This window comes from Gopherus flavomarginatus, chromosome 1 (genome assembly GCF_025201925.1).
Source record: "Gopherus flavomarginatus isolate rGopFla2 chromosome 1, rGopFla2.mat.asm, whole genome shotgun sequence".
Classification (NCBI taxonomy): Eukaryota; Metazoa; Chordata; order Testudines; family Testudinidae; genus Gopherus; species Gopherus flavomarginatus.
The window spans coordinates 33,116,225-33,136,192 of NC_066617.1; the positions used below are offsets into that span (position 1 = coordinate 33,116,225).

Consider the following 19,968-nt stretch of genomic DNA (forward strand, 5'->3'; position numbering starts at 1 on the left):
AGTGTGTTCGACTGTGGAGAGCTGGGCTGGGAAAGAGCCCAGTGTATCAAGGTGCCATCGGTACCGAGGAGAGGGGACTGAGGTACCAATGAGACAGATAAGCTTCTGTGGTGCAGGAGTTGCCCGGATGAGGCCAGAGTTGGTACCGGTGTGATAGGGGAACGCGGGACTGTATGCTGCATTGTATTCACAGGTGTCTGGCTAAAATTCATAGTGCCAACAGTAGGTGGCAGCCTGAGCGCTGAAATGCTCGGTACTGCTGTTAAAGCAGCAAAGAATCCTGTGGCACCTTATAGACGGAGGGCTTGTCTACATCAGAAAGTTGCAGCGCTGGTGAGGGGGTTACAGCGCTGCAACTTAGGAGGTGTACACATCTGCAGGGCACCACCAGCGCTGCAACTCCCTGTTTGCAGCGCTGGCCGTACTCCCGTTTTGTCTCGGGTGTAGAGGATCCAGCGCTGGTGATCCAGCGCTGGTAATCAAGTATAGACACTTACCAGCGCTTTTCTTGACCTCCGTGGAATAAGCAGGTATCCCAGCATACCTGAGGAAGCCTCTGGTAATCAAGCTGGTCTCCTTCCCCGGCTTGCTCTCGTTCCCCAAACCCCGAGCAAGCAGGTCTCCTTCCCTGAGGTTTGCTGGGTGGTTCGGGGAACGCGAGAGCAAACCGCGGCGAAGCTGGTCTCCTTTCCCGGTTTGCTCTCTCGTTCCCCGAACCCCCGAGCAAGCAGGTCTCCTTCCCTGCGGTTTGCAGGGTGGTTCGGGGAACGCGAGAGCAAACCGGGAAAGGAGACCAGCTTCGCCGCGGTTTGCTCTCGCGTTCCCCGAACAAGCAGGTCTCCTTCCCTGCGGTTTGCAGGGTGGTTCGGGGAACGCGAGAGCAAACCGGGAAAGGAGACCAGCTTCGCCGCGGTTTGCTCTCGCGTTCCCCGAGCAAGCAGGTCTCCTGCCCTGCGGTTTGCAGGGGGGTTCGGGGAACGCGAGAGCAAACCGCGGCGAAGCTGGTCTCCTTTCCCGGTTTGCTCTCGCGTTCCCCGAACCCCCCTTGAAGCCGCCCAACAGCGCTGCAGTGTGGCCACATCTAACACCACTTGCAGCGCTGGTTGCTGTAAGTGTGGCCACTCTGCAGCGCTGGCCCTATACAGCTGTACTAATACAGCTGTAACAACCAGCGCTGCAAAATTTTAGATGTAGACATGGCCTAACAGACGTTAGTCTATAAGGTGCCACAGGATTCTTTGCTGCTTTTACAGATCCAGACTAACACGGCTACCCCTCTGATACTTGGTACTGCTGTTGTAAGTGCTAAGATGTGGGGTTTAACTTTCCCCTTAGTGCTTGTAAAAGAGCTCGATGTTTAGGAGCTCTCTGCTTTTTGGCATCGTCGGTACTGGAGGGCCCTGGCGTGTCGTCTGCGGATATAGCCGATCCTGGCAGTACCGGCAGTGCTTGGCTGCTATCAGAGCTCCTTTTCTTAGATGACTCTGAGGTCGGGGATGTGGTCTCCTGTCTCTTTGCTGCCTTCTTGGCAGTTTGGTTGGGCCACTTTGCCCTTAAAGAGGGGCCTTTGTTCAACGTGGCCGGAGGTGATTCCTAGCCAGGAGGGGTTCGTACTTCCGGCTCAGATGCTGGGCGAAGGGATTTCTCCATGAGGGAAGCTTCAGCTGTAAATCTCTTGCCTTTCTTGTGTGTGCTTTGAGGTTGTGGCAGTGCAGGCACTTCTGTTGTATGAGTGTCTCACCCAGACACCGGACACACTGTCAGTGGCTGTCTGAGAGGGGTATTGACAGCCGGCAGGTAGCACAGCGTTTAAACCCTGAGGGGGCAGGCATGCCCCAGAAGGAGCGTAGTCTCTCAGTTGTATGGCGAGAATTACGGCTGTAGCGCTGCTGCAGTTGCTGGGTAAATGAAACTTAGGGTCCTATGAGGAAAATACTTTATTTTTATTTTATTTTATTTTTTTTTGAGACACAGAAAGAGAAAAGGGAGATAGTATTTCAGTGAGGACTACTAACTACAGGTAAAAAGAAGAGGGACTTAATAGTAACTGCAAGGTGCTGCTGAATGCTCTGATCCGAGCCAAAGGTGATAGAGAAGGAAGTGTGGCGGGGTTGGCTGCACAGCATCAGTTAACTGCCTGAGGCAGCCCGAGAAGAGGTCTGCACATGTGCGGCCCAACCAGGCACTGCTACCTTCAGTCTCCAGCTACGAGCACAGGGGCACATCGACACCTAATGTGGAGCACCCACAGGGACAGCACTCGAAGAACCAGACCTTTCCTTTTGCCTTTGGCTTTCTCAGCCTACCTCTCTCCCTGAAGCCTGCGGGGGCACCAGCCACAACGCCACAGGACAGGAAGCCGTATCGAAGGAAAAAACTCCCCAGAAGTCAAACACAGCCCTGGGACACAGCTGGGCATTGGCCGAACATCTCATGGAGCCCAATAACCATGGGCTGCCCTCAGTAAAGCAGCAGTGAGAACTGGCTGAGCCACTATGGGGGCAAAGCAAATCTAGTGGGAGAGGGGAAGGGATAGTTTGGCCTGCTAACCAACCAGTTGTGAGTTCAATCCTTGAGGGGGCTATTTAGGGAACTGGGGTAAAAATCTGTCTGGGGATTAGTCCTGCTTTGAGCAGAGGGTTGGACTAGATGACCTTCTGAGGTCCCTTCCAACCGTTATATTCTATGATTCAGAGGCAGGGCTTTCTGCTGCTGCCACCAGTGACTGATAGGTCTGGCTGCTGCAAGCAGCCTGAAGTGCCCATTGTAATGGATCTGTGGACATTAGGCATGGTGAAGAATTTATCTAACATTATATTTGATATCTCAGAACCTTGTGAAGGCATCCAGAATAAATGTTAGTAATTTTCAAGCAAAAAGATCAGCTTATACTGGTTTGCTCCTTGGAATGTTCTAGAAGGAAGAACCACAGCAGATAACTAAATGGGGGAGTCAACCTAGAGGTTGTAACTGAACCAAATGGTAAGATGCTCGTACATGGTCAAATTAGATTGGTGCAATCTGTGGCCCTGATTCAGCAAGCTCATCTGCATGGACAGAGCCCTATGCTTGTGCAGAGCCCCCTTAACTTACTCATAGTAAGAAATGGATTAATAAATTTCAGCATTAGAAAGACATCAAGATTCAGGAAAGGACATCTTGGGAGAATACGACATGTAGCATCCAGCTTGCAGATATGCCTACTGGCATATTCAAAATGAGGCTGGATGCTACAGGGTGATGTACAAGCTAATTTAATAGGTATTTCTACTCTCTAATTTCTATGCTCAGCAACCTTGCTCAGAAGCATAACCAAAGATTTAAAATCTCGCAAGCAGTGCTACTTTGGTGCTGAACATTCTTCGAGTTTTTCAACCTTTCTGTTTCACAGGAAAGTGATTGTTATCAGTACAAACATTACTCCTGTCTGCATTTTCAAACAACTCCTTTACAAACAATAGGAAATGCTACTCAAAAGTTGTCCATTTCTACATCAGTACTCCATGAAAAATAAACAGCCAGAGCAGGAATACAAATTAAAAATCTTAATTTATTCTCCTTTCATCTGTGCTGCAATTCCAGTGTTCTGCACATTAATAAATACACATTTTGTTAAAAAACCTCCAGTGTCTAACCTGCCATAAAGTTTTAACAAGTCATAAAAATAGGTTTAATTTTTCTGTCATTAATACAACTGACACGTTAACTGAAAAAGTTCTGATTGAAATAAAAACTAACTACATCTCACGGGGGCAAAATATACATACACAGATGCAAAATGATTAACACAGGTTGTTCACGGTATCTGAGCACACAGTCAAGTGTGACAGACACTTAAACATAAACTTTTTTCAATCAGAAAATTTCACGCAGTATGTTGCATAATTTTTTAAAGAGACAGTATCCTTTCCCCTTTCCAAAGACCTCAAGTAGATTTAAAAATGCATACGGATATAATAAAACCAATATTACTACAGTATATGCTTTTTTTTTTGTTAATTTCCTGCATTTTATCCAGTCTGATGTATTGTTTCTGTTTATTCTCCCTCACATGCACATTCATACAAAGGAACAGCTAATAACGTCTCAAAATGGTCACTATGAAAAAGTACTACAGTGTGAAATACATAACACTAAGAAAAGGTAGATAACAAATGTATCATTTTCACAAGTGGAATTTTAAGGACTCATTTTGAGTCATATATTCAAGCCAAAAGGAACTGCTAACAGAAACATTTCCCTACATACTTATTGTGGACAATTATTTTTCACATTTTTTTTTTGTAAACACTGTAAAAAGATGAGACTGGCAGACACTACACGTTTCTTACACTTGTGAAGATATGTTTAGTGTGCATGAAACATGAAATTGTTTAATACTTGTGTTTGTATTGCAAAACAACAAGACAGCCAGGAATTTCCCAAACAGTTAAGAAATGAAACACAGATCTCCTAAAGACTCATGTTTCTGCTCCAATTGGCAAAATGTTGACTCAGAGTAAAAAATAAAAAGTAAAACAAAGCAGTCAGCCTCACACAGTATTTGTGCAATGGGGGAACTGCACAAGTGCGTCCTCACAACAAGACCCTGGTTTGTTGCTTAGTAGGAAAAATGTGATGAAAAGCTACGTCAAAAGGTGACTAGCATGTAAATTACACAAGTATAGGGAAATATTGTAAACCAGAATTGATTTCTCTCCAAGAACTGTTTTGAAATCTTTGACTAGCTGAAGATACAATATCTTTTAGCTGGGAAATTCGATTTCTGTTCTTTTTAATGTAAACACCAATTAAAAAATATGGGAGAAGAGGCCAAAACACCTTAAAAACAAATGAACATTTTTGTTGGTTTTGGTAGAGGTTATCAAAAATACACACTGCATCCTTAAAATATTCCATAATCTGGAAACAGAAGCCTATAAATTATATTTATAAATTTAGATTCAACCTTTTCACTGTAGTATTTTAAAAACTGCACTGCATTTTAGGGTGGCTTTGATGCAAACATCAGTTACATTATCAAATGCCAAATTCAAGTACAACTGTGCAATTTTTAATATAAAAAAATAATCAAGAGCTCTTTCCATTGATTTCCTAGCATCAAATGAAGAATATCAGTATAAATGTAAAATATACAAAGGAACTTTTCCTTCTTTAGAGTCACCATACAAAATATATAAAATTATCTACAATTTTTTTAATATATATATATATTTATATATAAAGGACATTTTTTTAAGACACTGTGTCCATCAAAGGCTGGTAAAGATGCTGGCATAGATACGGAAGGGCACTTGGTGTGATATTCTTCTCTCTAGAGTTTCACGAAGCTGAATGGTCCACACTGTACCTCAGCAAGAGGCATCTTCTAGTGCTTTTCTTAAGGCTGATAATTTGACTTATTGTAGGTCCACTGTAGTAAACACGATTTGTTCTCCTTGTGTAAGTCATTAGTATGGGCTGCGCACATGAGCAGTTCCTACAGCGTTGCTGTGACTCTGTCAACACTTCTTCTAATCATTCATCCATCGTAATGAGTCCCTGTTATGTCTCCATGCATTTTGGCACAGTTACATATTCACACAGCCATTGAATGTACCACAATGTAGCCTTATTATGCATGTCTTGGGTACTATGTTTCATGTATGAGCAGTCAGAAGTCTGCCATAATGTGTAACAGCAGAGGAAGCAGTACCATCCTCATCCTCGATATGCAGCGTCTCCTGTGAAATCCAAGGTACCAAGGAAGTGACATCACAGCAAGTAGTCCCCAGGTGGAAAAGTCATCACTGTTTCCTGATGATTCAAATTGAAGTTTCATTACTGCCTCTGTTCATGAGAAGAAGTAACCATGCAGGCTTAGGGTTAAATAGAGACAGGCAAACAATTTCAAGTGAAACTACCTATTCCATTTTAGTAAATTACCATGCTTCACCAATGAAGTGCTTGCAGGGCAGAGGTTGCTCTTGTTACAAAGGACAAAATAAGACAGAAGAAAGTTATTTACAGGAGATGCAGACAGAAATGCATTATGAGAGGAAGCCTGTACAGTGCATGTAATTGGTTAATGTCTAGAAGGAGGCGTGCATTTCATAAAGTACTGAAATCCTACACGGTGTTAGAAACTTTGCATATCAAACAGACTCATGCCATAACTTATACATAAATGGTACAAAGATATAACAGTATATATATTTTCTTCAGCATTGTAGGCTGGCCAGCAATTCCCTGTGAGTGAATACTACTACTAATAGCAGCAACTAGCTACTATTAGCGAGTAATACTTAGGCTTGTTGGCTAACTGGGGAACATTACAATAGCCAACTTCCGAAGACTGGAGGGTAGCTTTTCAGCTGGAGCTTAGAGAAATCTGTGTACCAGCTTAGAGTGTGTGTACTGGAGCTGGAGGAGCTGATCACGATGTCATGGTTAAGGCTGTGTTAGAGATTTCCTTATGAAAAGAATTAGGATATTTATTATTATTGTGGTACTTTAAGGAAAACTGAACATGTAAAGTAAAGTTTGGGTAAAGAAGGAATGTACAGGTATGTCATTTTCATAATTTCAACTTTGGACATATTACTGGACATGATCACTAATGAAACAATCATTACATGAATACCTGTTTTAGGAAAGTCTGTGCTGTGCTGTGCTGTGCTTGGGATTTAAATCTATCTTTAGTTCATAATGGCAAATATATGCACCAATTTCAGCCCAACAGATATACTTCTATTAACCACATCTATGATATTTTTAGGGACTGTATTATTGTATGTCACTTTTCTACCAAGCTCCGTGGACTTCCCTAACAACTTGACTCATCTTCCCCTAGCACTGTTCCCTCGCCCCAGCCATGCCAAGCTCCTCATGCCTTTGACCCAAACTATCCACTCCTTTCCCTCACACAACTCCCAGCCCTCCTGAGACCCAGTTCCTTGGGGCTCATGCACCCTGACACTGCTCCTCAACTTTCTTCCACTGCTCCCACTGCTCTCAGCCTTTCTGGCACCCTGATACTTAGAACCAACCCTCCCCTCACCCCGTTCCCACTACCCAAGATCTCCTCACTCTCGACTCCTCAGAGCACCCACTCTTTGGCATCTGCCCCCTGTGCCAGTGCCACAGACCTTCCTAGGTCTCCAGAGTTCCTACCCCCCTTCCTCCCACTGCATGCAGCCCTCCACGCTTCCAGCACTCCCACTTCCCTCCCTCCCACTGGGACCGTCCCTCATCTTCCTGGAGTTTCTGTCCTACTCTGCCTCCTGGTACCCCCAACTCCCTGGGGCTCCTGCCGCTGACTTTCTACCCTGTTTGCACTAGACTCCCCATAGCTTTGGTCTTCAACACTGGCCCTCTCTGCTCCCTAGAGCAGTGTTTCTCAAACTGGAGTCGCCGCTTGTGTAGGGAAAGTCCCTGGAGGGCGGGGCTGGTTTGTTTACCTGCCGCGTCTGCAGGTCTGGCCGATCGCGGCTCCCACTGGCCGCGGTTCGCCGCTGCAGGCCAATGGGGGCTGCTGGAAGTGGTGGGCAGTAAGTAAGCCTGCGCCGCTTCCAGCAGCTCCCGTTGGCCTGGAGCAGCGAACCGTGGCCAGTGGGAGCTGCCATCGGCCGACCTGCGAATGGGGCACGCAAACAAACCGGCCTGGCCCAGCAGGGGCTTTCCCTACACAAGCGGCAACCCCAGTTTGAGAAACACTGCCCAAGAGCATCTGCTCAGCATGCACCTTCTCCACTCTCTCACTGCTCCTAGCCATTCCTGACTCCCAGTCCTGTCCTGGGTGATCAAAGCATCTGCTCCATAGCATCTCACGTCCCTTCTCATGCCTCCACATTTCCCATTCCCCACACTCAAGAGACTCTGCTCAGTGGAATCTCCCTTTCTCCATCACCTCACCAGACCTCTCACCCTGCTTAACCCTCCCTTTCCTTCCCCTCACTACAGCTGTCCCTCCCAGCCCCCTCGTTCACCACAGCTTCAGCTCCATAACACCGCCTCTTCCTCCCCCACCAATGCCCCAGTCCTCTGACCGCTTCCCCTCTGACACCAGTCCTCCAAGTTCACTGCCTGCAGCCCCAGCCCCTGACCCCTTCCTGCCACCCCCTACTGCCCCAGTCATCCTGGCCTTTTTAATTTGAGGCTGCTTGAGAGGTGTTTTTTCATGTCTGTGGTTGAGGGCTTTAGTCTAGAGTATGTGTTCAGTTGTAATATGTTCTGTCTATTTAGTGAGATGCTAAGCCTTTGGGCATGGGGCACTGTATAAATAAGAAGTTATCACAGTCATTGTCCCAAGTCTTTAATCCAGTAGCCTAGAAAATCTAAAAAATGAGACGGTGCAGCCTTGTGTGGAAGTGAACTCTGGGCAGGGAAGAGAAAGAAGCAGAAGTCAGAAGCCAGTGATTGTGGGAAGACAGTCTCAAACTGGCACTTACTCAGAATCTGAGGTCTCAGCATTCACTGTTCCCACATGAACATTCATGGCCATTCCATTGAGCTGATCTCGAGACTGTTCCCTCCGCGGATTTTTTATTGTCACCCCAGTGTCAGAGGGTGAACGAACCCCATCATTTGTCCCTAAGGAAGCAGTCCTGGATGAGACAGTGGTTTGATTATAATCTGATAACTTTTCCCGTAGTCGATTCTTCATATTCTTATCCATCAGAGGGGGAGGGTAGGTGACTTTATTTTTCAAGATGCCTGGTATAGAAAGAAAGGAGGATCAGAAGTTTTAATTATTTTGGTAATTTTATTTAATCAAACTGAACAAATGCAAAAGCATCATTTACCCTTTATTAGCAGATTCTTTCAAGTTTGTCACCATTATTCCATGTTAAAATAAAAAGGTTAGACCCATCTAAAAACAGTCCCTACTGCCCCTCCATAGACCTCTCTGGTTACACAGACTGAAGCCAATTTGAAGGGTATTATGCCCCTACAGAGCAACCATATTCTGCCAAAACATGAATGGTGCTGATGGCCAAGCCTGCCCATGCCTGCCACTGCCCAAGTTTCGCTGCAGATTGCTAGAGAAGTCATTAGGCTGAAAGGAATGAAGGGGAAACCTGGCAAATTCCCCACTTTCCTCATGTGGCAACAGAATCCTTCAGCTTGGATCTCTGAGTTACCATCATAGAATCTACCAAAAGTTTCACTTCGTCTCTGACTTGTTTCTATGCACTGGGTTGGCTGAGTTACCTTTCCTCTGTTCCGGGTGCTGGTTATTCTGCTGTTGTAGAGGTTTGTTCTCTTTCTGCTGCCCTTCGTTCTCAGTTTCTCGAGGTGCTTCATTGCTGTGGTTCACTTGATTTTCCCTATGAAGCTCTACATTGACCTTTGTCTCCACTTTCAGTTTCTGCTTCCCACCTGGATCCTCCCCATCGCTTGTCGTTATGCACTCTGTGGGCCAATAGGGTTTCACATGATTGGATATAGAATCAACTGCAATGCAAAAAAACACATTGGTTCGAAAACCAACCTTCGACAAAACTTGAGGTTCTTCCCTCCAGTCCTGCTCAACTAGTCCTATTCTCTGCAACAGTTTCACTGGAACAGTCATTTGCAGCAGCCCATTTCTAAAGATTAGCTAGTCCAACCTGCTGCTGGAGGTCGCTATCCTGCCAGTTAAATACAGTCCTAGTTGGGGGCAGTGTGCTGGTACATTGGCCCAGGTGGAGTTCTGGGAGGAATTCTATTTCCCCAAGGCAGATTTTTTCCTGGAGCTCCCTCACAGAGGGGGTGTCATAGTATCTTTCCCCAATCTGAACCTTAGAGTCCAAAAGTTGGGGTACCAGCATGAATTCCTCTAAGCTTAATTACCAGCTTAGATCTGATAAGCTGCCACCAATCAGGAATTCCAGTGCCTGATACACTCTGGTCCCGCCAAAACCTTCCCTCGGGACCCCCAAGACCCAGACCCCCTGGATCTTAACACAAGGAAAGTAAACCCCTTTCCTCACCGTTGCCTCTCCTAGGATTTCCCTCCCTGGGTTACCCTGGAAGATTACCGTGATTCAAACTCCTTGAATCTTAAAACAGGGAGGAATGTCCCTTCCCCCCCCTTTCTCCCTCCCCCAGAGGCAATACAGATTCAAGCTCCGTGAATCTAAAACAAAGGGATTCCCCCTTCCCCCTCCCTTCCCCTTCCCTGTTAAGTACAGACTCAATTCCCTTAAGCCTCAACAAGGGGAAAAAAATCAAACAGGTCTTAAACACAAAATTTTTAATAAAAAGAAAGAAAAAGAGTAAAAGTATCTCTGCAATTTAGATGGTAAAAGTTACAGAGTCTGTCAGCTTATAGAAACTGGAGAAAAAGCCTCCTCCAGCAGAAATACAATTTAAAATACTTCCAGCCAAATACACATTAAAACTCTACCAGCTAGATATACATTTGCAAATAAAGAAAACCAATTAAAAAGACTATAACTGCCTGTTCCTTAATACTCACTATTCTGAATATACAGGAGGCTGTAGCAGAGAGATTGGCAAGAAACCTGGTTGCACATCTAGTCCCTTCCAGGACCCAGAGAGAACAAATCCAAACCCAAAAAACACAAACAAAGGCTTCCCTCCACTGAGATTTGAAAGTATTTTGTCTCCTGATTGGTCCCCTGGTCAGGTGTTTGGTTCCCTGTTTGTTAACCCTTTACAGGTAAAAGAGACATTAACCCTTAACTATCTTTTTATGACAGGGGGCAGCAGCAGCAGCATACTCTTCATCCTTTATGTGCCTGAGTAGTTCTACTGGCCGATACACTTGTATGTTGAAGCATGGCCCTGCCTTCTCTTCTCTGCCCTTTGAGATGACTTGCACCCTTGGACTTAAATGGAAGGAGCAAGCCCTATGCTTGAGGGAGCACAGGAACATGCACTGCAGTCCAGTTGCTAGGGGGTGCGAGCACACCCCCTTGAACCCTCCTTCATTGTCCAGCAAGTGGAGAACAATCTGGTCCTTAAACAGGAATGACTTTATACTGTTCTTTCCAGAAGATTAACCTTTCCGTGAAGAAACCTGTAATTGTGCATTCCTTTGATAAGAAAAAGAAGATCTCTCACGCAGTATTAGAGCAGTATGTTTCCTAGGAACCCAGGAGTTGCCCTGTATGCCTGAGGCTAATAAAAAAGCAAACGCTGAGATACCAAGCTAAATGGAAAATTCACGACGCTGCACAAATGCTGTGATGGAAGCACCTACCATTGTCAAGGTATAATTATAAAGAGCTGAATTTAAAGCCATCATCATCAATTCAGCCATAAGCCTAGTTGCTACAGTAATGAATGCATTTGTAGAAAACACTCTCTAACCCAAAACTTGCTCCAAGGCTGGGTTGAGTTTTAATCACATCAGTTTACATTTGTGGGAAAACTGTAGCAATTTTGGTTGAATTTTACTTTGTGTTTGTTTGAATGTAAAAATCAAAAGGGAACTGCAAACCTGTATAGGATGAAGCAAGGGAAAGTGTGAATGAACACCAGAGAGCCAAAACCCACTTAGTTTTGTCTGACCGTACCAGTCTCTCTCAGCATAAGAACAAAACCTGTATCTTCAAAGAGTCATGGAGGGACACGGTGCACAGAAGTGACTGATAGCAAGTGTTAATTTCAAACCTTTCAGTTCCATGCCCTCCTCTGACCCCAGGAAATCTCCATTATTCTATTGTATGGGGGAAACGTTGCAGGTGTTCCTTTTTCCCCCCAAATTGCCATGCTCTTTTATTGCCTCCTCTTCCTGTCCCCCCTCTGCTGATATTTAGATAGCTGTGTAGTGCCATTTCCAACTACATTTGTGGAGAGAAACAGCCCTGCAGGGGTCCCTCTGCAATGCTAACAGCCATGTTGCATTGGTACGCTAAGTAGCTGGTGCACACTTACTCAAGTGTCCTTTGTTCTTGCATTCATTCACCACAGGGGACAAATCCTCTCTGCTTGGGGAAACAAGCATCTCTTGGATATCACCAACAATAAGAAAACAGGGATTCAAAGCAGCTGTAGCTGTACGCTATCCTGGTCAATTCCATGCATCCACTACTCAATTCGTTTTCTAATATGGGAAAGAAATCTATTCCTTCAGCATGAGCAGCTGCTTTACCTTTAGGAGTGCTGTGGATTGGGCCACGCTCATTGTTTTTGGAAGTGGTTGTGTTCCATTTCTTCTCCGTTTCAATCCCATCTTCCTCACTCTCTGATGAATGGGAGGAAGCGTAAGAGCTGCTATGTTCATCAAGAGACAACTCGCTGTCAGAATCAGAATCATGCTCTGTCGAGGTGGAGGAGGCAAAAAACACAGGGATTAGAACCTGAAAGGCAGTCATGAAAATCTACATGCCAAATGAATGGAGTGAAAGAAAACCACTGCAGGCTCCCAGATACCATGGTGATGGGCGCTTTAGAATGCTTACGCCTACACAGCCCAGCCAGCCACATGAGTATAGATTATTAGTGCAGCAGTCTTCATCTGAGGAAATCAAGTGAAACAAAATTGTACAGTACAGCTAACTGGACAAGACACTTTAATGTTTTATATGGTTTAGTTTGCACTATTGTGGCTCCTGTAACTGTTGATAAAGTTTAAATGTGTGGGAAGAAGAGAGAGACTAAAGTTCATTAGCTGGATAATTGCTATGTATACACAGTGGCTGGAGAGCACAATTCTCTCTGCTATTCAATGTGCAAAATAGTCATCCAGTGCCATCTTGGTCAAAGCAACACATAGACTCTCCATCATAAAGCACCAAGAAGACCTAGGAATAGAAAACTGAAAAGTAGTAAAAGGAAGACACTTCCTCAAGCTTTCCACCAGTAAGAAATTTCCATCTGAAAAGCAAGGAAGAAAAACTGTGCATAACTTTGTGAGAAAGGAAAGAGAATCCAGAAACAATTACACAATTCGTGGCAACCTGCCATCAAATTAGAAATAGATCCTAATACAAAATAGACACATGATATTTCTACTATGAACCCTTGTCCTAGATAAAGATACTCAATAACTATGGCAACACCTTTATATCTTGTTATGCCAGTACAGCTATTTAAACTGAAAGTGAAACAGAGTAAGATGGAGAGGTTACTACTTTAATTATAGGATCTTTTCAAGAAAGTATCTTTATTAAGCTGAGAAGGAAGAAATGCACACTTGGTTCTAAGCAATTCTCCAAAAAGCTCTTACCATTGGATTTTGATGGATTTCTATGAAAAATGGAGGAATCTGCTTCTGTCTGACCTGCCCTTGCTTGGCTTGAGGACCCACTGAGCTTCTGAGCGGCCTCATCCCTAAAAGATGGGGGAGTAACATTTTTGGTCAACATGCTATTCTTAGTGACAAGACAGAAATACACAGACCACTCTAAATCTCCATTATGCACTGTCAAATGTAACATTTTAACAGGCAAGCTCTACAGAACTAATAGCAAAAATACTTACAGTATTTCATTTTAATTATAGTTTGAACTGCCCACTAAAGTTGCATGCAAATGAGAAATACATAAAGGAAGATGCAAAGATAACAACTGCATAAAGAGAACTGCCAAGACACAGGACAAGTAGAAGTTGAACAAAACATTAGTTGGTTTTTGTTAGTTTTTTTCTCACAGAAGCAATGAGAAGGGAAAAATAAAGGCCTGAAAGCCATGCACCCACCACCCGATTACCTGAGAATGTAAGCAAGGTAGCTATTGTGGCTCTTGGCTGACCTGATGGTGCTCTCTAGGGAGACTGTGGATTCACCAATATTTGTGCGATACATATTTGGCTCCTCTATATATGTGTTGTTACAGTTCAGAGATCGCTGAGGAAAAAAATAGTAATAGTGAATGATAACAAATAAACAAACATTTCTCCTTCAGCTGCCCCCAGAATGGCTACACAGCAGAAGAACATCTAAATACATGAACCCCAAGATTGCACATTTTGAGTTGGAACTACTTTCCCCCATTGCAATCAATGTCTCTCAGCTCCCAAGCATCACAGTTTGAGTGGCCTGAGCACAGGACTGGGAATGAGAAACTCCAGAGTTATAATCCCAGCTCTGACACAGGCTTCTTCCCTGGCCACAGACAAGTCACACAGCCCCTGATTTTCAGAAGTGCACCACAAACTCAGCTCCCATTGACATTTTTTCCTATTTTTATAGGCTCTTATACATGCTCATTACCGCAGTATTGAGCACCTTCCAGCAGTGCATTAAGCAATGTGACCAACATCTGTCATGTGTTATTCAATCTCTTTCTCATCCTCTCCCCAGCAGGAGAATTCTGTGTGTGGTGGAGTGGTTTGGTTTAGTAGGCAGGTTGGTTATTTATGTATATGCTGCTTGGTGTTTATTAGAGAACGCAGATTTAAGAAGTGCACCTGTCTTTTGAAGGGGAAGGTGGTGAGGTCTGTGATGATCCTTAGCATATGTGAGAGTTTGTCTCAGTCTCAGACTAGCCCCTGAGAAAGCTCAGTTGTCGGTCCAGACAAGCTTTACCCTGACTGTAGAGTTTTCTTGTGCCTGAGGATCAGAGTAGTTGACCACGGTCCTTATCCTGGAGATTCAGGTGATCATCTAAATATTGTGGGCCCAAGCCAAAGAACACATTGGTGATACGGACCATGAGCTTAAACTTTACTTGAAATTCGATGAGAAGCCAGTGTAGGAAGCAGAGGACATGTATGGCGTGTTCGCAGTAGCCTCTGTTGCACCGCAATGTTGTATCCTTGTTGGAATTTCCTAGGTGCTGAAGCTTTCTGCCCCGGGTATAACATGTTACTTTAGTCCAGCCAAGAGATGAGGAAGGCATGAATAAATGAGGCCACGTCTTCGTCTGCCAAGATGGTAAGTCTCCTAGCCAACTGGAGATGGTAGAAAGCATTACTAGTGGGTGCTTTTATGGGAGAGCTTAATGTCAGCATGGAATCCAAGAATACCCCCAAACTATGAACTGAATTGACCAATTGTGCGTGTGTACTTTCAACCAAAGGAGCTCATACTGTGGCTGCAAACTACTCAGAGTGCTTTATTCTGCCCATCAGCATCACCTCTGTGTTGCTGTGGTCCTGTTTAAACCTGCTGTTCTTTATCAATGAGCTGATCTTGTCCAAGCACTGGCCATCTTGGTGGTAGAGTATGATCATAGGTAGTGAAGGAGAAGTAGAGCTGAGTGTCATCTGTATATTGAGTCCATGTCATCTCACTAGTTCACCTAATGGTTGCATGTAAATGTTGAGGAGGACAGGAGAGAGAATTGATCCTTGTTGGGACTCCACATGGAAGGGGGTCTAGTGGCAGAGGTAAAGTTTTCTATTAACCCTCTTTGGGGGCAACTGTGACTGCTCAACACTTCTGAGAATCAGGTATTTAATCTCCCTGCCTCAGCTTCTCAACTGTATAATGAAGATAATAAAAGCTGCCTCCCAGGGAACTAAGTAACGGTCTTATAAGTAGGAATATGAAAAGTGCCAAGCAATAATTACCCAGAACAAATCTTTACATATTCCCTTATGGGGGAAACTGTAAACAAGAATCTTTTTATGAACAAGGAATTGCTTTTACTCACTTGAAAATATATGCAATATAATTTCAGTGGCAGCTAGCTATTCTACTTAACAACTTTCAACTGCCACTTATACAAGTTAACATTATTACAAACTGGGCAGAAAATTGCTGATAAATAATCAGTTTAGAATAAAATGAATAACCATAGTTAACAGACACTACCTTTACTTTCAACTTTGTGAGAATAAAAAAAGTTCTTAGTAAAAAGCCATGCCACTAGCATTTGCACAAAAAGTCTTGTGCAAATAGCTAATAGCTTCATGATGCTCCGTTTTACATGAAGAAAATAATTTCCTGTCCCCAAAAGTTTTCATTTCTGTTTTAAAATGAAAAGGCTTTCAGTGAATCACTCAAAGCAGGGAGAAAGAATTAATTTTGTTATGAACAAGTTAGTTAAAATTATATGACAACTATAAACAAGAAAACGTTTTTCCAAGATGGCGTCTTACGGTTAATAATGTAGCTCTTGTTGTAGTAGAGTCATCTGGAAGGGGTTTCTTTCCAGTTAAAGTGTTCTTCAAGTGCTTCCTGACTTCTTTATTAAAAATGCAGTGGAAGAAGAAAATGAAGAGCCCCTGGGTTGTTAGACACAGAGAGAAAAATAATCTAAGATAAATGCACGATTTATTACTACTGGACTGAAAATACAACTGGAAATTAGTGAACTGCCTTTTTCAAACCTGCTCTTAATTCCAACTTATGGTACATGCTTTTAATGGCAATGATTGACCACCATAGCATTAAGCACTTGCTGTCCTTAGTGAATTGATAATGGTCAATCCCTCAGGGATTCATGCTTTGCCACCAGCTACTTGTATTACCACAAAAAGACCGGGAAAACACAAACGCAATTTTCCTCTGAGAACTGCCTGGTGCATCTCAGAGGATGGTTGTTAGCACCCTTATAGTTTGGGAGGGAAACATTCTATTCAAATGCGCACAAGAGTTCAGGTTCCTTGTCGAATGGTTCAGGACACTGTAGGATGCTTTTGTGTGGTACCAACATTAATATTTTTCAGTTTGTACACTGGGTAGAGGTCCAAATCCTGACAGGTACATTGGAACCCATCAAAATATCATAGCCAGCAGTGAAAGCCTTGGAATTGGCAGAAGTGGGGCACTTTTGTGCTAGATCCCCTTAAAAACATTAGCGAGCGAGCGAGAGCGCTCTGCAAACCCTCTAAAACAGGAGCTGCAAAGGAGTGTTAAGGGTGGGGCTGGGACCATGTGCTAACAGGTGTTATGTTCCTCTGAGCCAGCAGCCACCCCTACATTCAGCCTCTTTGCAGGTTATTCAGACTCCTGGCAGGAACACTGTAATCTAGGGGCTGCTGATGTAGCATGCGTGTGTGTGTTTGGGGGTCATTCGGTGCAGCTGCCAAATCTGTTGTTTATTTAGGTTGCAGGTGTACTGCTTTGAATTCATCACTCATGAAGTTACAGCAGCACCAATGTCCCAAGATGCCTGCATTTCATGATTTCAGACTAATCAATTGAGATAGATTAATATTAAGCTTAAGGCATGATCTCTCTAAGCATTCAGTCAAATTAGTCCTATCTGATTAATCATTGGGATTACTCATTAATGAAATTCACAGAAATATATCTTTTTTTTTTAAAGTTCAAAGGCGGCAATGATGTGAAACATTATGTGGCACTTTGACTCTCCAGGCAAGGTAAGAGGAAAATTCCAGTCTCTTATTTTCTTCCCTCTGAACTTATGTTGTATTTAACATCCTTTTACTTTAGATTTTTTGTTCAGGCTTGGGAAAGGATTTACATCTCTAGTAATTGAATTTATTTCCTTACAGACCAGTTGTAACACAGCAGTGGCACTGCAGCATCCCCCATGGTGGCCCACCCATGTGCCTATACCCTGAGCTGAAGGAACCACCTTGAGAGGAAAGTGAGGAGTTTTATTTTTAACCCACTCAATCCATGATCTCTTACTAAGCCTGACAACCAGGGGACCCCATTTCTGATGGCGATTTTTGTACTGTGGATACCTGTCAATTAATTTATTTCACACAGGCCAACAAGATGCACGTGACTTTTGGTCACTACCATCATGGGCCACTGTAGCGAGGCGGTGTGGCTCCCCTCCTCCTCAGGGAGGGTCGAGCCCTGTCAGACACCTAAGGGGGCGGGGCCACAGAGCAGTGAGCCCGCCCCTCAGAGGGTTAGGAGGCGACCTGGAAGTATAAAAGCCAGCTGTCAGCGCTCAGTTGGAGTCCAGCCGCCGTCGGGAGCAGACCTGCCAGAGGGTGCTCATGACTGGGAAGCTGCTGAGGCCCAGGGCCGTTGCCCTGACTGGCTGGAGCTTCCCCGCGCCCGCTACAACGAGGAGCTGCTGGAGCCGCCCCGTCCCTGCTGTTACCCCGAGGAACCCCTGGAGCAGGCCTGGCCGGACTTCCCAGAGGTACTGCTGGTCCTACCGCCCAGCCCTGGCCGGGAGGGGCCCATGCTACTAGACTTCCCAGGGGCTGACGCCACAGATCAGGTAGACCCAGAGGGGGAGATTGGAAGTAGCCTGGGGGCAGCTGACTCCAGTCAGGCTGCAAGTATACCTGAACCCGTGTCAGTGTGTTGCGGTCAGGAACCCCACTGACCGTTAGCGGTGATCGCCGCTACTAGGGCCCCAGGCTGGAAAGCAGTGGAGTGGGTGGGCCTGCGTTCCCCCTGCCACCCTCTCAAGGGTGGCAGAATCCCCCTCTCCCCGGCCTAAGGAGGCCATCAAGTCTAGTGACTGACTTCTCAACTCTGAGCCATGAGGGTCTGAGCCTTTGTAACTGTGTGTTTGGTGCCCGCCCGAACCAAGGGCCTGGGCCACTTTAACTGTGCCACTGCTCGGTCCTGCCCCAAAGGGCTCGAGCTGCCTGAACTACTGACTGCTCGACCCTGAGCCACGAGGGTCTGAGCCTTTGTAACTGTGTGTTTGGTGCCCCACCTGAACCAAGGGTCTGGGCCCCTTTAACTGTGACACTGCTTGGTCCTGCCCCAAAGGGCTCGAGCTGCCTGAACTACTGACTGCTCAACCCTGACCCACGAGGGCCGGAGCCTTTGTAACTGTGTGTTTGGTGCCCCGCCTGAACCAAGGGCTGGGCCCCCTTTAACTCTGCCGCTGCTCGGTCCTGCCCTAAAGGGCTCGAGCTGCCTGAACTATTGTTGCTCAGCCCTGAGCCAGGAGGGTCTGAGCCTCTATAACTTTGTGTTTGTTGCCCCGCCCTATAGCAAAAGGCTGGGGCCCCGAGCGACTGTGCAGTGTCGCTCAGCCCTGAAGAGAGGGGCTGACGTAGACGACGTGTATTGAGGCCGGTATGGCTCCCCTCCTCCTCAGGGAGGGTCAAGCCCCGGCCGTGCGCCTTTACAGCCACATTCAAACTAGTGATCGGATTCTGAATCCCATTACTATCTCCTCACCAGGTCCCTATTAATCAGCTGGGGGGTGTGCTACGACCTTCAACCTGTTCATAGATTCACAGACTCTAGGACTGGAAGGGACCTTGAGAGGTCATCGAGTCCAGTCCTCTGCCCTTATGGCAGGACCAAATACTGTCTAGACCATCCCTGATAGACATTTATCTAACCTACTCTTAAATATCTCCAGAGCTGTTAACAGCTTCTCTAACACAGATGAAAGTCATCTCCTCCAATTGTCTTTCCTACAGTGAATTCAACTGTAAGCTGTCCACACGGGATGGAAAACCACAACTTCTTGTTACTGCTAGCAAGAACGCCAGTGTTAATACAGAAGGGACGATAACTAGAGTTTATTTAGTCAGGCAGGAGGTTGTGTCTGAGGTAAACCGTTTCCTTTTATTAGTAATGAAATTGCCCACCACGAATTCCACTAAAAGTACATCTGGAATCACTGAGAGAATAGAAAGCTCCATTTACTGAAGGGTCTAATAATCCCTCCCCACTCCGCCTTGAGACAAAGGGGGTAGAAACTGCACCGAGGACCTTCCATCTTCTTCAATTGGAAACTCAGTTTTAAAAGGTAATTGCCCTGGTCTGATATTGGATTTAATGGATTTTCCCTGTTAATGGAGCATCACTGCGGGGAGATGGCTGTTCAATATGCAGCATGTTCTAGATCTGAAGAGGTACAGTAACTTAATGTTATATAACTTACTTGTAAGCAGCTGAAGATGGCAAAGAGATAATGGAATGTCATGACATCACTGTTCACTGCCATCAACCCCAGTAACCACGTGGCACTGATCAGCAGCAGGAGGAGGAAAGCAGTTCGCAGTACAGAGCTAATGTAAACACACAAAGTCACTTGCATTAAGGCAGAAAAATAGTAAAATAATATAATCTAACACTCATGAGCCAGCTACAATTCTTAATGCACTTTGTTCATTCACTATACAGGGCAAAGGGCCTGGCTTGGAGAGGCAGCATGGCCTAGTGAACTGTTTATGGGTCTAGGTGACAGA

At 45.0% G+C, this 19,968-nt stretch overlaps 1 protein-coding gene and 1 long non-coding RNA gene across 4 annotated transcripts in view; one reads left to right on the forward strand and one right to left on the reverse strand.

The window, feature by feature from the left end:
* Window positions 1–3,530: 3,530 nt before the first annotated feature.
* Window positions 3,531–19,968, reverse strand: part of CELSR1 (cadherin EGF LAG seven-pass G-type receptor 1) — a 288,234-nt gene continuing 271,796 nt past the window's right edge. The window contains exons 28-35 of one of the 3 annotated variants that reach the window (XM_050935974.1): window positions 19,662–19,788; window positions 15,976–16,101; window positions 13,641–13,777; window positions 13,160–13,263; window positions 12,083–12,250; window positions 9,193–9,435; window positions 8,430–8,694; window positions 3,531–5,829 (exon numbers count right to left, since the gene is read on the reverse strand). In XM_050935974.1, coding sequence (XP_050791931.1) covers window positions 5,805–5,829; window positions 8,430–8,694; window positions 9,193–9,435; window positions 12,083–12,250; window positions 13,160–13,263; window positions 13,641–13,777; window positions 15,976–16,101; window positions 19,662–19,788 — 1,195 coding nt within the window. In that variant the 3' untranslated portion in view covers window positions 3,531–5,804. The remainder of the gene's footprint in view (window positions 5,830–8,429; window positions 8,695–9,192; window positions 9,436–12,082; window positions 12,251–13,159; window positions 13,264–13,640; window positions 13,778–15,975; window positions 16,102–19,661; window positions 19,789–19,968) is intronic. The other 2 variants (XM_050935973.1, XM_050935972.1) reach the window with 2 other exon arrangements.
* LOC127042919 (uncharacterized) lies at window positions 11,028–17,925 on the forward strand. The gene is made up of 4 exons (XR_007772106.1): window positions 11,028–11,198; window positions 14,706–14,806; window positions 17,148–17,202; window positions 17,338–17,925. It is a non-coding gene; the product is annotated as an uncharacterized LOC127042919 (long non-coding RNA).